The 17,773-nt window shown below is 36.6% G+C and overlaps 1 protein-coding gene across 1 annotated transcript in view; it reads left to right on the top strand.

Annotated features, from left to right (window-relative positions):
* The window catches only part of DPH6 (diphthamine biosynthesis 6), a 184,352-nt gene that overhangs the window by 162,917 nt on the left and 3,662 nt on the right, over positions 1-17,773 (top strand). Inside the window, exon 7 of the mRNA XM_007462505.1 lies at positions 13,032-13,126. Coding sequence (XP_007462567.1) covers positions 13,032-13,126 — 95 coding nt within the window. The remainder of the gene's footprint in view (positions 1-13,031; positions 13,127-17,773) is intronic.

A 17,773-nucleotide genomic window follows, 5' to 3' on the forward strand; every position in this document is an offset into this window, starting at 1 on the left:
TCCCTCATTCCATCTTCCCATACAGTTATATTGCAATTCCAGTTGGATGAGTAGTCAGTGTTTAAATTACGATAACTATGAAAATTCAAAACACAGCTGAGTTAGATAATAAACTCTGGTAATAAACCTTTCCTGTACAACTTTTTATTTTTTCATTTGAATTAATAATTGTCTTGTTTTATTCACTTATTTAGTATTCCATGTACCAATCACTAATTCAGTGCTGCACTCACTGCCAATTTTCTAGTCTCTTAGCCAGATGTTCAGACATGTTAAGTAGTTTCTCAGTTTCCTCCTCCTGAAGTCGTTTCTCTGACCTGTATGTAATCTGGGCCAGTTTCCTTCTATGTTACGAGGCTGTCATCCTATCATCTCCTCATAATCCTGGAGAACCCTCTACCTTTCTTCTTTGTTGAAGCCCTCATTTCCTGGATCCAGCATCTTCCTTTTTCTTTGTTTTATTCTCATTTTTGTGAAGCACATTCTCTATAAGATTTTAATAAATGGTCCACAGGAGGTAAGTGTTTTGAGACACTGTGCATATCTATAAATGTCTTCATTCTCTTGCATTTGATTGGTTCTTCAGCAGGTCATAAATTCTATTTTTGGAATATTTTCCCTTCTGGATCTTGATAGTATTGCTTCATTCCCTTGCAGCTTGGTATATGTTGTTGAGAAGCCTAAAGTCATTCTAATTCCTGACTATTTGTATGCAACCTTATTTATTTCTCTCTCCATCTCTCTGTAAGAGTATGTAAGATATTTCTATTGCCCCAAGAATTGTAAAGTCTTATGTGCTGTGTCTTGGGTGTGCATATTTTTATCCATTGTGCTGAGACAGGTAGAATTTTCAGCTTGAAAATTTCAGTTCTGGGAAATTTCCTTGAATTACTTCACTGGTGTTTACCTCTCCTTTGATTTTGCTTCTTTGCATTCCTATTATTTAGATGTCTTTTAATTTTTACCTACATCATTTTTCCCCTTTCTGGGAGACTTTCTCAATTTTACCTTCAAAAATTTTAATTGAGTTTTTTCATATCTTATTTTTAATTTCTAAAATCTTATTTTTGTTCTCTGAATGTTCTTTTTTTAATCTATAATACTTTATCCTTATTATAATTTTTCTTCTCTCCTGCATAGTCCTTTTTCTCCATTGTTTACTTTGGTGTCTCTAACTTTCATTTTAGAGATGTTTCTGCTAATCTTTGGTGTTCTACTCATATTTAAGAGTAGGGACCTAACATTTTTGTGGTAAGCACTAAGTGTGTGATGGAGCTTTGTGACCTTGAGTTTCACTATAGGGAAGTATATCTAGGTCATTTAATCTGAGCTAGTTAGATTTCAAAGAAAAGGATTCTCCAGTCTGCTCTTGAAGTGAACGCATGCTGCAGGTTTTTTTGTTTGTTTTGTTTTCTGTGAGTTGAACAAGGAAAATGCTAGAGGTCTCCGAATCTTGTGTGCATACATTAACTGAATCCCTCTGTTTTTATTACAGTACCTCTGCCCTCAGCTGTGTCTCTTTTCTCCCAGCCTAGTTCCTCTGTCTCACCCTCTGCAGAGAATAAACCTTCAGTGTTCTGCCAGGGTGGAGGAGAGGCAGTTGCCAGCCTAGAGTGAAAGGATCTGGGGATCTGACTGCTTGTTAAACACACTGCCAATCAACCCTTCTTATTTTGGTGTCCTTTTCACATTTTCCCTTTACTTCCAGAGGTACCCAGTGCCACCAACTCATTACCTTATTGTTTTAGAGGAAGGAGTTATTTTACTGTGTAAATTGGTTTGGTCCTCTGCATTCTCCACTGTCGGTCGGCCTAGGATCCAGTGTTCTTGGTTCTATTAAATTTGTTGATCCTGTCAGTTGCTCTCTGCTTTTCTGCATCTTTTTGAGTTTATGCCATTTTATGAAATACCTCCCACGAAGGTTTTAGAAGCGGGTGGGCGTAGATGCATGGATTCAATCCACTGTTTTTACCAGAAGCAGTTCCTCTTTAATCAAGAGATTTCTTAAGATCATCCAAGTAAAAGTTGTCTGCTAAATGGAAGGATGAAACCATATTATATAAAAATTGTGAATATATAGAATTGGTTGCTTTTCCCAGAACTATTCACATAGAATTGGGAAATTGGACTTCTAGCCTTGAGTCAAAGGTAAGTAGATATGTACTAAGGAGTATACCACTCAGCTAGGTGCTATAAGAGCTAAAGCCAGATATGTGCAATGCTGATTTCAAGCTTAAAGCTGTATTTCAAGTTCTGTTTTATATGAGTTAGCTTGTCTTCCTTATGGGTTTGACAAAAGAGCAATTTACAGTCCAAGCTATCTATCACTTAAAAAGCAAAAGATAAAGAGAATTTCACTAAAGTTGATTTGATAGTATGGGTGAGAGAGACAGAATTTTAAGCCTTGTTCCCTGTACTGCTAACTTTATGGGAAAGAACACCTTTAACTGACCTTGAAAGTTAAGAGGAGGTAGAACTTCCTTGAGGGGAGATTTTGAATTTTGAACATAACTGAGTTGGAAGGATATGTGGAATTTTATGGTTGAGTCCAGTGACTATTATAAATATAAATTACTAGGTGTATTAAAATGTATTCTAAAAAAAAGTAAAAAATATGTACCATAGAATTTCAAAGAAAATTATATGTTGTTGAGAGAATTCTGAGTAAATTCAGAGATAAATTGACAGCCATACTGGACTTTAAGAATGGATAGGATTTTTGACTGGCTGAACTGTTTGGAGTATATTTTGAGTACTGGGAGAGGATGCTGAAAAAAGAAGTCAAAGCCATATCGTTAGAGATTTTGAATAGTGAAGTGCCTATTTAATTATCTAAACAATGAGGACTAACTGCAGGATTTAGAGGAAGGGACTAAAGTTCTGAAAGGTGTAGTTTAAGGAATTTGACCTGGCAGTAAGTAGTGCCCATTAATAGCTGTAGTTAAAGAGAAGAGGTGAAGGTCCTCCATACTTAGTGGCTGTTCTAATATATGACCTTGAACCTGTCCCTTACATTTCTCTGATTGTGTTTTATAGAAGAACTCTTAACTGCCAGTGTCATGTGGTACTAATAGAATTGAGTGATAAGTATTTGTAAGGACTTAATGTGGTCAGTTCTGTGCTGGCTTCTATAAGGAGTACAAAGTAAGTCAAAGAGTTATTTTTCATGGGACTTAGAGTTTTGTAAATGAGGGGAAGACTCTAATAACTTGGATCATATAAAGCCAAATTGGTATTTGCTGTAAATGTAATTGGGACCTAAGAGATGGAAGATGACCACATGACCTAGAGTAGCTGAAGGCGATGTCATGGAAGCCTCAGCACTTAAACTGGTCTGAAGGATAGATGAAATTTACATGGGTGGTGGCAACAAAGTGAATCAATATGAAGACGATTCCTTGGCAAGAAGACATGCAGGGACAATGAGGAACTTGTTTTAAATGGAACTAAGAGCTGGTATTGGTAGATTAATAAGAAAAAGGTGAGGTGGGAATTTAGGACCCAATCATAAAGGGCCCTGAGAGATGGACCAAGCGATTTGGGATAAGAAATAGCAAGATATAGAAGGCTCATCAACAGGGATTTATATTATTAAAATATATCTCAGGAAATTTAGTCTGGCAGTAGTATTCTTGGATTGGGAGTAGAAGAAATTGGAAATGAAAAAGAGTCTAAGGTGCTCTTATAGGAAACAGGTGTGAGGGCTTAGAGCATGAAACCGCTGACAGTAGGGATGAAGAGAGAGAACAAAACTAAAAGAAAGATTTTGATGGAAGAATGAAAAAGAAACTAGCACCAAATGGCCAGGAGCTGGAAAAGGAAGAATCAAAGATTAATCCACACGTAATGATTGGGGAAATTAGAAGCACACATTTTTGCAGAGGAGAACAGGGTTGAGAAAGAACATGACAAGCTTGGTCTTAAACATACTGAGTTTTAAATTATAACATATAAACCAAAGGCATATGTTTTTAAACTATGAGGTTGGCACACAATTGAGATGTTCAGGCTAAAGACTAAGGTTTGTTATTTATCAGAGTCAGGACACAACTTTAAATTCTGGGTTTGTTTAGTTCTAAGCTACATAATCTTTGCAAATCAACCTAGTTTTCACCTCTGGAAAAGGGAAAAAATAAAATTAGTAGCCATTTCATTGAGTATATATTATGTGCTGTGTAGTATATTAGACTTTTTTTTTTCACATGGTTTTATTACTGAAAACAGCACTCCTATGAGGTAGATGCTGTTGTCATCTCCATTGTACAGATCAGTAATCTGAGGCTCCAAGAGTTTGCATGACCTAAGATCACATAGCTACAAAGTGACAGAGGTAGGATTTGAACCAAGGGCAGTGTGTCTCCAAAGCTACTGCTTTTAATCAGTTATGCAATGCTGCTTTCACTGTGCCTCACTACAGTATGTGCTTTGCCTACTTTTATAGTTAAGCTGTGTATTTACTAAGTGCTTACTAAGTGCCATACTCTGTGCTAAGTGCTTTTTATGCATTATTTTATTTAACCATCTAACAAGCCTATGACGTTGCTACTACTAATGTTTACATTTTACAGATGAGGAATCACTTAGAGGGTGAGTTACTTTTCGAGAGTCACAGAGCTGGGGAGCTGCAGAACCGGAATTTATGCTTTAAGTCTATCTGATTTCAGAGCGTATGCTCTTTTTTATTCTTAAAAGTTATTTTGAAGATTAAATAAGATAATTTCATCATTTTCTTAACTTTAAGGCATAAAGCAAATTGTCTTTAATTAGTAGTGACAGTGTTCGTATTTGCAGCAGCAGAATAACATAAAGGTGATGGTTGAACCCGTGGACTGCATAAGCTATCTGAGGGAATAAATTGATAAAGAAGACTATAGAGAGAATCATGAGGGCTATTTATAATTTAGGAGCAGCAGGAGGGAAAGGAGTTGGAGAAGCCTAGCAATAACTTAGAAAATACAGTAACATGGAAGCCTAAGGAAAATAATCACAAAGATTTGAGACATCAGTTGTATCACATGCTACATAAAATTTGAAAAAGATAAGGTCATTAGACAGTGTCCCAGCACATTGCTACTTATACTAAAAACCAGTAAACAGGACCACCATCCATCCAGTTTCCCAATGCAGAAAGCTGAGAATTTTTCTTACTTTTTTTAAACTTTCTTCACTTCTCCAGTCACTTATTTCAGCCTAGAAAATCTCTCTCAAAATATCTGCCCTCTCCTCTCCATCCTCACTGCTACTTCTCCAGTTCAGGGAAGCTTTACCTCTTGCCTAGATTCCTCCAGCAACTTCTCAGTTCTTTCTGTTTCTTGACTTACTGCCCTCCAGCCCATTCTCCACTGTGCAGCCAGAATGATGCTTCTAAAAGACAAATGAGATCAGGTCAGTTTTCTGTTTAAAACATCCTCATGGGTTCTCAATGATCTGAGGATAATAACTTAGTATGGCATATGAAGCCCCATAACATCTGTCCTCTTTCTAGTTTTTCAGCCTCACCTCTCCACTATTACTCGTCTAGTTATGTTTCAGCTATGCCAAACTTACTTCAATTTCTAGTACCCATCGTGTGCTCTGGGACTTAACACATGCTGTTCCTTCTGGAACAGTTTTCTTCTCTCCTGCCTTCTCTCTCTCTCTCCCCTCTCCCTCTCCCTCTTTCTCTTTCCTTACTAGGTAGTATTTATTGAGTACTTACAATATGCCAGACAGTATCCCTACTTCACAAGGCTCTTGAGATAATTAGATATAGCTGTTATAGATTTCCTGGTTAACTCATCCTTCAGATTCTTTGAGAAGCCTTTTGAGTTCCTTCCAGTTAGGTCCCCTGCTTTATACTCCCACCGCATCTCATGCATCCACCAAAGCAATCCCTACCCTTTATTGTAATTGCTTATTTAACTTTATGTCTGTACCTCCAGACAGTAAGCTGTTTTATGAAGACTTTATGTCTGCTCCTATTGTTATCCCCAGCACTTAAAACAATGCCAGACCTACCGTAGACATTCAATAAATACTTCTTTAATAAGTGCTATGAATGAATATATGCAGCATGAAATTATTTTGTACGTTAAATACATCATTTATAAAATGAAATTGTGGTGAGTTTTTTAAACCTCATGGTTTTCTCTAGGTGGTAGGAGGGATGAGGGAAGTGCAATTTCATTTGGTCTTTTCTATTTTTTGTCAGTTTTAAGATTAGTAACAGCAAATGAGGTAGGTTTAAAAGAAAAAATATCTTGATTTAATAAGAAATTCTCACAATTACGGTTATTACAGCCTTTTAAAAGGATAAAAAAATTAAACAGGGAAATCATGATGCCCATAACCTTTTCAGTTCAATAATTAATAGAGCTGAAATGGAGTTATTATGAATATGAATATTTATCTGTATGAATAAATGTGCCAGAAAAAATAGAATCATATAAGTAATTTCCTTTTCATTTACTAGGAATTCACTTTTTAAATGCTCAGACTCCAAGGCATTCTTATAAGCCATGAAATGACCCAAGTTGGCCACATCTGTTCAAAATGTGTTTTAGAAAGCTTATCTTAACAATAGTTAGTTGGAAAATTAATGTTCACCTTCCATAAAAATTTTATCCAAAAGAGAACACAGCACAATTTAGATATATGTGAAGCAAGGAATATACTTGTATACAATGGAAATTATAATGTGAAATAAGTAAAAAATTATCTTATTATTTTATCAAAAATAATTTAACTCGTTAGAAAACAGCAACATATTTCTTTTCAGCTGGTCAAGATCCTTTTGAAATTTTATTTTATTTTATTGATGTGTTAGCTTTATACCTTTGTATTTATACAAAGGATGGGACCAGTTTGGCTGATGTCAGACAGAATAACAGCTATATTAATCATATCCAATCACCATCTGATCTGAATCTTTTCTATATAACATTCCCCAAATGGTTAAAAACAGGGGGAAAAATAGTGACATCCTTGATTCAGTGGGTAATGAGATAAGAAAAACATTGACAACCATGTGTAAATTTTATTCAGTTTTAGAGTTCCAAAAGTAGAAAATTTTAACCTATTTCTAACAATATAGAAAAAGCAATTAGTAACTTTCTCCTGATGCCAAAAGCTCAGCTTCTCCGTACACTGGTGCCGAATCAAATCTCGGAGACAGAGATTTGGGTGAAGTAGAAAAGGATAGCTTTATTACTTCGGCAGACAAAGGGAGACACAGCAGGCTCCTGCCTCGAAAAGCTATGTGTCCCAACTTGGAGAGGATAGTGAGAAGTTTTATAGTAATGGTTCAAAGAGGGCATGTTCAGCTCATGGACATTCTTCTGATGGGTTGGTGGTCAGGTAAGTAGGAGTCAGCCTCATCAACCTTCAGGTTCCAACTGGTCTGGGGTCAACATGATTGTGGGCAGCATACCATTGTTAACCATTAACTTCTCCCACCTGGATGGGGTTTCAGTATCTGCAAAACAGCTCAAAGATATTATTGTGTGTATCCTTTGATGGGGAACCAGGACCTTGTGCCAAGGCTGCGCTATTGTTTCTCTTGACCGTTTTGTTTCTCCCTTGTCTCATATCCCCTCCCTTCCCTAATTAACAACTGCTTGAATCTGCATGTTGGAACTCAGGGAAGGTCATGGAGGCTGAATGAAGGCTATTTCCTGTAATCACAGAAATGGGAGACACAGAAAGGCTTTGTGCCCAGAAGGCCCACAGGGCCCTGCTCGGTATCACTCCTCCCTTTTACTTGATAATTCTGTTTGGGAATGGCTTACTTTGTGTCTGAAACTATACCTGTCAATACATGCCAATTGGACCCTTTTCTGGGAGTATACAGGGTATCTGAACCATGGAGAAGACAGCCATTTGGTCATTGTGTACTATGTGCTACACACTGCTAGGAAAAAATTATGAGAGGGTTTAAGAAATGTAGAAACTTATAGTCTCATGAGAAACATTTAAATTCAAGGGGTACATAGTAATGCAATACAGAAATATGTCACAAGGCAGCATAGGACAATCCCACAGGCAGTAATAAGAGTGATTTCTATAAGTTGAAGAGAAGGAAATTGCCTGTTGGGGTTTATGTTTATCACATTATATTTCACTTTTTAAGATTTAATCTTTTGGGTTTTTTTTTCAGCCAATCAAGATTCTTTTGAATCTTTATTTTACTTTATTTTCCCATTCAGTGTATTAGCTTTATGTCTTGGTATTCTTGTGAATGTTGGGACCAAATGGCTGAAGTCTTTGACTCTCAGTTTACAGAGCTTGATTTCCATTGAATAGGCAATGGTCAAACACCAAAAGTTTTTGAGTGGATGAATGCCATCTCATATTGTTAAGGAAAGTTAGTGTGTTGATAACATGTAGGATAGATTGGGAGGGGTGAATATAAAGCAGGAAGACAAGAGATTATTGTAATAGTTCAAGTGCAAAGTGATCAGTAAGGATGTTAGAATGGAAGGGAGTGCATACATTTTCTCATTCACTGCCATATGCCTAGTGTATAGAAGAGCATCTGGCACTTAATAAGTACTGAGTGAATATTTGTAGATTCAATAAATGAATTCATGAAAATTTTAAAATGTAGGCTGTGTGGCAGAAGGAAAGGAAGGAATTAAGTTCTACTCCCCTATTTTAAGCTTGATTGAACAGAAATTGAGCAGGCAGAGAAGGTTTTGAGGAAAAAATAAAGAACTGTGTTTTATTCACGTTGAAGTAAGGCAACAATGCTCCCAAGTAAAACACTCAATAAACGTTTGTTATGGGGGGAGCAAATACATGGGAGAGAGGTTGATGGCTAGGGTTTTCACTTCGAGAGCCATTTGCAGTAGAGGTAATAGATATAGTAGGGGTCATGGTCCTCAAAGATGGGAGTATATAGATAAAGAGCAGAAGGTCCAAGGGATAGCAAATTAATAGAGAAAAGATAACATATGTCGACTGCTTCCTGTGCACTAGGCACTGGGTTAAAAGCTTTGTATGTATTATATCTTCTAATACAACATCCCCCGAAGGGCAGGTATTACCTAGGGAAATGGAAATTCAGATAACTTAATCAATTCATCCTGGGTCCAGTACTCAGTAAGTGCTGGAGCTAGAATATGAACTTACAGCTGTCTATCCCTAGTTTTACTCTCTGTTCATAAATTTTGTCTGTCTTTTCCAGTAAATCTTTAATGTATTTATAGTAGTTATGTTTAAAGTCCTTATCTACTGGGTTCAATATTTGGTTAATGTGTGGGTCTGTTTCTGTTTTGTTTGTTTTTCTCTTGATTGCAGGTCACATTTTTAACTTTTTCACTGTTCATCTAATTTGTTTTATATATATTATGGTAGATATTGAATAAAAAAGAACAGTAGAGACTGAAGTAAATATTCACTCCAGAAAAGTCACACCCCTTCCTCTGTCTGGCAGCTAGTTTGTGGTGTTTATTCTCTTTAGTCTAATCTCCAGTTGAGCTGGGTCTGGTTTGAGTTGTTTCAGTTTGCTACGTGTTTGAAATGTTTTGAAAGCACGTGATCTGTGCTCCAGTGAGTCTAGAGATCTCTCTCTCCTTCTCCCCCCTACCCCATCCCCCTGCTTTAAAGTCCTGCTACCAGTTTTTTGTTTTGTTTTTTTGCCTTTTCAAGGGCTTACTGCTCTTGGCCTTTCCCTGCCTCCTCCCTGGCTTTCCAAGTCTTGGCTGAAATCTCTCTGTCTTCCTGGCCTGTCACCAGTCCTTGGTACAGTGAAAGTTCAGTAGAAAAGACTTGATGGGCAGGTGTTCTCAAAGGGATCTCTCTCCCCTTTTCTGCCCTGGCCCTAGCTCTCTGCATGTAGCTACTGTGTACACTTAGTTAAGACTGTGAAAAAGAACTGGCTATACACACTCCCTGGGTCTCCTCAGGACTCTAATAATCCATCACAGAGGTCCACAGATGGCCATAAGAGTTTGGCTTTTTGTATACGCTGATAGACGTCCCTCATCTATGGAGATTTGCTTCTACTCTGTCTGTTCCCCCATTAGGAAAGTGACCATGGATCTTCACTCATCTAGGAACAGCTTATACCCTGATCTGCAGTTAGTTCATCCAGACTTCTTTGCATTCTCGGATCTCTGTAGGTAAAACACAAAGGCATGGCTTTGTAGCCTATCTGGCATGTTTGGTGTTACGGTGATAACAACTGTCTACTTCCACGTTTTACATACTAACTGAAACTATTTAACAATATTTTAATCATTAATGGACATTAGACCTTAATGGTCAAATAGCAATATGAAAAATATTTTTTATTTTTCAATATAGATTGCTATCGTTTGTACTTAAATTATGGAAAGAATCATGATAATTCAGTGAGAAACTAAACCAACTGTTACCTATTTAGTATTTTCCATTACAATGAAATTGACAGAGAAACTTATCAAAGTGAGCTGCAAAAACTGTATTTGGAGTGATTAAGTGCTGGCATACAATAATGCTAATTTTGAGTTGAAACCCAAACAGAGACCTGAAACATGTTAGAATAAAGTTACTACTTCCTGTGAATAGTGCAGATATGAGTAACACTGGCCTACATGTTTTAGAAAAGTAAATTGAATGTTGTGTACCACAAATATGTCTCTGGAATGTACACATCTGAATTCTCTACTTACCTAAACTGACCCTTTTTTTAATCACATGCATACATTCATGCTTTTGTGCTACCAGGATGTTGATTTCTAACAGGGTGCTATGTCTTAGATAAAGAAAATGGCTTAAAGAAAGTGGCTAGCATAAACTTTGCTTCTTGAGGTCTCTCAGGACATCAAAGGGACTTGGAACTGGCTAAAAGTCAGCCAATAAAGGTCGAATTTTCTAGATACTTGGTTCTACTAGAGCTTGAAGCTAGTAGAGTTTAGAGGGGCTACAAAAGACATCCTAAGGATTCACAGACTACTTCTTGGTGCATCAGCCATAAAAACCACTGGGCTCTTTACCCAAATTTCTTTACTTGGAATCTGTGTTCATGCTGGTGAACCAGTAGTAGTGGGGAGAAGAGATTGCACATATTATTTATAGAAGCGACATCACTGTTTCATCATATTGTGGTATTAAAATATAAGGTGCAGTATATTTTGGAAGCTTCCGGAGACCAGGGACATTGTCTTGTTTACTTTTGGATCTTTTTCATCTAGCAAGGCCTGCCAAATAATCACTGTTAAATAAATATTTGTTGAAGAACTGATTGGATGAATATTATGGAAATATTTTACATGAACTGGAAATATCACTGGATGCATCCATATTCTAGATTTCCTAGTACTGTGTTGGGTTAACATAGCAGCTTGCATTACTTTTACTAGGGACTAATAGAAGGATATCAGTAGGATAACAGCCATGCCAACTTTAATTTTAAAAAATCCAGTTATTCTTTGGTGGTAGATTATAGAAATTTTGCAAAGCGTCAGTGAAACATTTTCTAATAAAAGGAAGCCAGTGATTGTTAAGGTATACTCCCACATAAGAAGACTGTCCATAAAGGTGAGAGTAGAAGGTTCACTTGGTAGACAGTTGCTAGAATGGGAAGACCAGTGAAGGGAGATCAGCACAGAAGGGGTTGGGCACCAGCTGACAGAACAAGGAAACACCCCTGAAATCCACATTCCATTATTATTCCTACATTTTTTATTGCAAAGCAGACATTAATTTAATTTGGTTTACTACGGTAATGTATTCCTGTTATCTGCTCTCATAAGGACCAGCTGCCGTAATTCTGCCTTGCTGATTCCCTGCTTCATTTATCTACTTTGCTCTTGTGAGTTCTTATAGAAAATGCCACCCCATTTTCTTTCCCTCACTCTTCTTGCTGTTTGGCTTTACAGGTCATCCATATTACTATTGATCCTTAGAGGGAGTAGTAGAATTTTCATAGATGTGTGCTTTAAATCCCAAAGGGCACGTAGTCAATAGTTGAAATGTAATGGATTTGGAATGGTAGCACAACCACAAAAATAACCAAATAAGTAAATGTGTAACTGTGCAGGTAAAGCCAAAGGCTTGGGCCACAGTCCCAGCACTGGCAGTAACAGAGAACATCAGTGGAGTTGCTCTTCCTTTGGACTATGAGGACTTTGGGCTAGGAGAGACTGTAAGCAGGGAAAGCTATGAAATTCAGAATGAAAGAGATGGAATCATAGTGCTAAAGCCTCCGCACAAGAGCAGGAAGATTCTATGGCACAGCCAGTGAGAGTGCTCCCCAGCACTGATTCCAGCCATGTACCAACCAGATAAGAGATGATTTTACTGTCAGTATCAGAATCATCTAAATAACACAGCTTATATTCAGTGCAAAGCACAGGGAATTTTTTTGTTTCTTTGCTTATTTTTTTGTGTGTTTTAATTTCAGGTTTAATCAGACAACATTATAAGCTACCCCAACCTTTCTGGGAGTTATACTTTCCTAGGGCTTGTCTGCAGCGTTGGAACTTCATTAGTTCTTCATACCCTTGGAACTTTACTATTAATAATAACCTTAAGCATAATAACCATGTTTATGACTTCTTTGTGTGTGCAGGCCCAAGGAAAGGCCTTAGATTACGTTCTCTGTGTCTCTGAGAAATGCTGTAAACACAACAATTTTTCCCCTTCTACATATAGGTCAAAGGGCAGGGGAAAGCACAGTTTGGCTGCATATATTCTCATTTACTACATAATTACTTAGTATCTTTCCTCCTTAGCCTCCCTTTGAAGCTAAAGCTAGTGGCATTCCTAAACTTTATAGTAATCTTTAAGGTTTCTCATTATACACAAAAATGTTGGTCCCTTACATCTTTTTATAAAGGTTTGGTGATTATTAAAAATGCTATGCTTTATGATAACATTTTTCATATGGTTTTAAACACATATTTTAAGCAGAAATATACAGCTATTTTCCTGTAGCTCACCATCTATTTTGGAATTAAAGTTTCTGGCATAGATATTTTTTAGAACGAAATAAGTTAAGTGAGCATTTTTGCTAACTAATTTTAAGATTCCTGTTTCTTTTTCTTTTTCTTTTTTTCCCCTATTTTCAGCTTTCTAAGAAGTACGGAGTCCATGTTTGTGGAGAAGGTGGAGAGTATGAAACGTTCACTTTGGACTGCCCTCTATTTAAGAAGAAAATAATTGTGTAAGATATCATTTCAGCATTTTCTTCCCCTTCCTCAAATTTGTGATGGAAGCAATGTAACCTTAAGCTGGAGGCAACTTTTGTTAAGAGAAATAGAACATGTCCTCCAAGTTCACAAACAGTCAATTTGTTTAATACCAGTGAAGTCGTCTGAATACCTAAATCAATACATGACAAGACGAGGCCTTCATAGAAGCCTATACACTTTTTAGACATTGCACTTTCATTTACTTGCTGATTATGGCCTGCAGTAAAACAGGTACCTACACACTGACACTTTTATCCTTTCATGAAGTGTGAATTGCCTGTGTTATTTATCTTTCATTACAGCTACATTTGATAAACTGCCACATCAGTAGCCTGTGGGTTCCATTAACTCCGTTCTCTTTTTCCTTTTTCTTGGCTTTAATAACTTAGAATGGTAATACTAAATATTTCTCTTCAATTATTTGGGGTTATTTTTACATATAAACTTTGTTTTTAAATGAATTCTGTTTTATGGTGAATAGTGTGATTTATTTGCCATAAATTGTTAAACTTCATGTAGCAAAAAATAGGAACTTTCTTCAGTTTGTTAACATTATTCTCCATACTCTAATTTATATCACTCCCCTCATATGCTAAGAGAGCACTTTATTTGCTTTTCCTAAGCTCTTCAGCTTCTTGAAAAGGTTGTCAGAATTATGCTTGATTTCAGAAACCTCATCTGATGAAAGACTAGAATCTTTTATCAAATGGACAGCTTTAATATTTTCAATACTGAAAGGTGACTTCTTTGTACATATTAATAATGAGGGAAAGAATGTTCTAAGAAGTTAAGACAACTCCAGGTGAATTTTCTGAAAATTACATTTTTCTTGGGAAACATAGCCAAGACCTTTTCATTACCCTGTGCAATATTCACCCACTCTTGCTTCTCTCATTTCTTCTAACTTCTTTTCCATTAATAATCATCAAACATAATAATAATATATTTGGCAAATATATATCAAGTACCTATTATGTCTAAAGCATTCTACTGGGCACCACTGATGTTGAAACATAGTTCCTGTCTCCAGAAGGGTGGAAGGAAGACATATCTGCATAAAATTGTGACACAAAATGGTAGAGGATAAGAGTCAGAAGAATAAGTTCATAGATGGGAGGTATTTCTTCTGGCTTCAGTGACCACAAAACAATTCATTGAATGAACTGTGCCTTAGGTATTACTTCTATGAAATAATACTGTTTGGTTATTTAAGAAAAACATTTCCATGCTAGGGTGAAATTATAGTATAATAGGAAACTTGCAATATACTTATTAGACTAACCAAATTAGAAAAAAAATAAAAAGCACAATAAGAGAAAGAAGGCCAAAGAATAATACTCTTCCTGTTTATTGGACACCTTGAGGTACTGGAGCACCCAGAACTCTTTATGGACAACATAGAAGAAATGTACTGCTTTACACTACATAACCATAAGGTTTATTTATCTTAGTACTTTAGACCTGAAAAATGAATCTTTCACCTCATCATTGTGTAGATAGAGAAACCTCAACCTGACTGAGGCAATGACGTGATGGGAGTTAATCATGCTGTTGAAGAGAAGGATGTCAGGGAAGGTGTATTAGAACCCTCTAGTGCCAAAATGAGCTGTTCAATTGAACTGGATAATCATTTGTTGAGGATAATTATGTGGGTGGAACTCTGCAACCTGCCACCCTGCTCTGTAAAAGTTCTTCTGTAAGAATGGAGAGGCAAATCAGCAATACTGTAAGTGCTAACATACGAGTGTGTACCTTGAGAACAGAAGGGGAAGAACTGACCTTTCTTACTCAGTTATCAGCTACTCACTAATCTGATTTTGATGCTTAAGCATGTTCTTTGATTTTTTTCTTCATAGGCTCTGCCTCACCTCAGCTTCGTAACTTTCTTATTTGATTTCTTTTCGCTAGATTGCCTTCCCATTTACCCCCACTTTGCTAAATCCTTCCAATTTTAAAGGCTTTGGTTGTTACTACTTCCAGTGTTTGTCTTCATATCTGAACTCTCAGAACACACAGTAGTAGGCACTGATAAATGTTAAATATAGTGGAATTAATTTTTCATTTATTGTTTAGTTTTAAATATCCTATTTCACTTTTATGTATTCCTTTCTTAGGTTATAACTAGAGGTTGTAGTAGTTGAATGGAAAAAGAATGTCACCTACTATATACAAAATCTTTCCTTCTCTTTAAAATAGAAAATGTCCTTATCATACCTATCTGATAAGCACTAAATGTGATGATGTGAATGAATATGCATTGCACGTTCTAAAACTGTATATAAATTAAAGTTATTTTATTTAGAGATAGTTTTCCATGTGACACGCTTAAAAGATAAGTTTAGACCTGGTAACTACTTGTTAACAATTGACAGTTAATCATACTGGATCCTGTCAGTTAGAATGTGTTTGGGGGGACAAAGTTAATAATTTCTCCTGTTATATTTGACATAGTAGTGATCTTCCACAGTTAGCATACAACTAGTTGATTATTAGGAATCCCCTTTTAAATGTCTAATTCAAAACTTTATGTTAGAAAAAGAGACTGTGAGGAGAAAAAATAAACTTTTGCATGCAAAATGATTTGATTATAATTAGGTGTAGTTTTTTTTTTTCAAAAACACAGATAGAATCTCTTGTATAATGAAATAATTTAGACAAATTAGGGTGGTTCTAGAAGTTTATTATGAGATACATTTTGCCCTGAATTCCAACTAACATTTTGAAAATCTTGTAGGAAACACTGGTATAACAGTCTTTGTGTGGAAGTAATCTTTTAAATTTTTGACTAGAACATTTTACAGTTTACTTTTCACATCAATTAGGGTGTGACTACTCACCTCTAGATGCAAATTTTTAGATCAGAAAATGAGGGTTTTTTCCTGAGGAGCCTTGACAAAAAGAATTGCAGCCTACTCTTTAAGAAAAGAGGACAATTGTAGGTCCTCAAATAAAAAACCTACTTTCTCAGTGTCCCTGGTGGTGCAGTGGCTAAGAATCCACCTGCCAATGCAGGGTACACGGGTTTGAGCCCTGGTCTAGGAAGATCCCACATGCCGTGGAGCAGCTAAGCCCGTGAGCCACAACTGCTGAGCCTGCTCTCTAGAGCCCGCGAGCCACAACTACTGAGCCTGCGCACCTAGAACCTATGCTGTGCAACAAGTCACCGCAGTGAGAAGCTCGCACACCACAACAAAGAGTGGCCCCCCCCAGCTTGCCACAACTAGAGAGAACCCCGCACGCAGCAATGAAGACCCAACACAGCCTAAAAGAAATAAATTTTTTTTTAAAAACCTACTTTCTTTTTATTTCTTACTTTGAAATATATTTGTATGTATATCAAAAGTAAGAACTAAAACATGGGGAATATAGCCAGTATTTTGAAAAAAAAGTAAGAACTAAAATCCCAATGTATTAATGAAGGTGATAATTTTCTTCTCACTGTTAATGAACACAATTTTAATGTCAATCTTTGATACAACCCCATATTTCCATTTGAATTGTCAATATTAATATACTACTGCTACAGAGTTGCTGTGTATGGGATGGATGGATGGATAGAAGAAACAATGGGAAGGAAGGAGGGATGAAAAGAAGAACTAAATTCTATGATTAAAACACTATGCCCTCATTTTCCCCACTTACTCCTCATTTCTACCTATTCAAGACAGAACTCAGCCCAGAGCATCATAATATGGCATTTAGCCGTGAGGATGAATCAAGTACTTTCCTTATCTGCCTTCTCATATCTATTCTGTATCACTTGGGAATTTATTAGAAATTATGAACCATTTTCCTTGTATTTAAATTTATATAATTATTTTTATTATGCTAGAGGTAACCATATATTGTTATTGGTATACATGTATGCTTATGTTCATGTATCCATATATATACAGTATGCATGTATGAAAATGTATGTATTCGTGTGAAGATTGGTAATTGAAAAATCAGTGTGGGTTTTTGATAGTGTCAATAGTTACTGTGTAAATGTAAAGATACTTAACAAAGTTAAACTATACAGTTATTTGTTTATTCAACAAATGATTGAAAATAAGGCAGTGTATTCTGCACTGAGCCAGAGGTGGAGTGTGGGGAGACAGGCAGACAAAGATGAACAAAACCTGGTCCCTCTCTAAGAAGGAAGACAAGCACACAGACACATAATTGTAATATAGTGGATGTGTTATGAAAGGTCTGTAAATGCACTACCAAAGCACGTAAAGCAAAAAACTAGCACTGTCTGAAGATGTCAGGCAAGCCTTTACAGAAATGATGTTGGAAATGTCTTGTGAGGATAAGTGTGAGCCCACGGGGAATATCTGTGTGCAGTTGTCTTTTCAGAGGGGAAGTAGGAACCAAGACCATGGCTGAGCCTCAAGAGAAAATTCAGTGTTTTGAAGTGAGAGGGTTAGGACCTGATCTCTTAACTTGAGAGAGAGCCTGTAGTCAGGGAAGAGAGACTCAGACCTGACTGAGCTAGCTGCCCTTTTGAAGTCGTAACTAGGGATAAGCCTAACGCAGCAGTGAAAGGGAGCATGGGATCCAGCTCTTGGCTACTGAGAAACCTCAGTTGTGTAAGAGGAAGGGGCTGCACTGATTACTTGTATTAATAGGGAAAG

Source organism: Lipotes vexillifer, unplaced genomic scaffold, assembly GCF_000442215.2.
Source record: "Lipotes vexillifer unplaced genomic scaffold, Lipotes_vexillifer_v1.1 scaffold164, whole genome shotgun sequence".
NCBI lineage: Eukaryota > Metazoa > Chordata > Mammalia > Artiodactyla > Lipotidae > Lipotes > Lipotes vexillifer.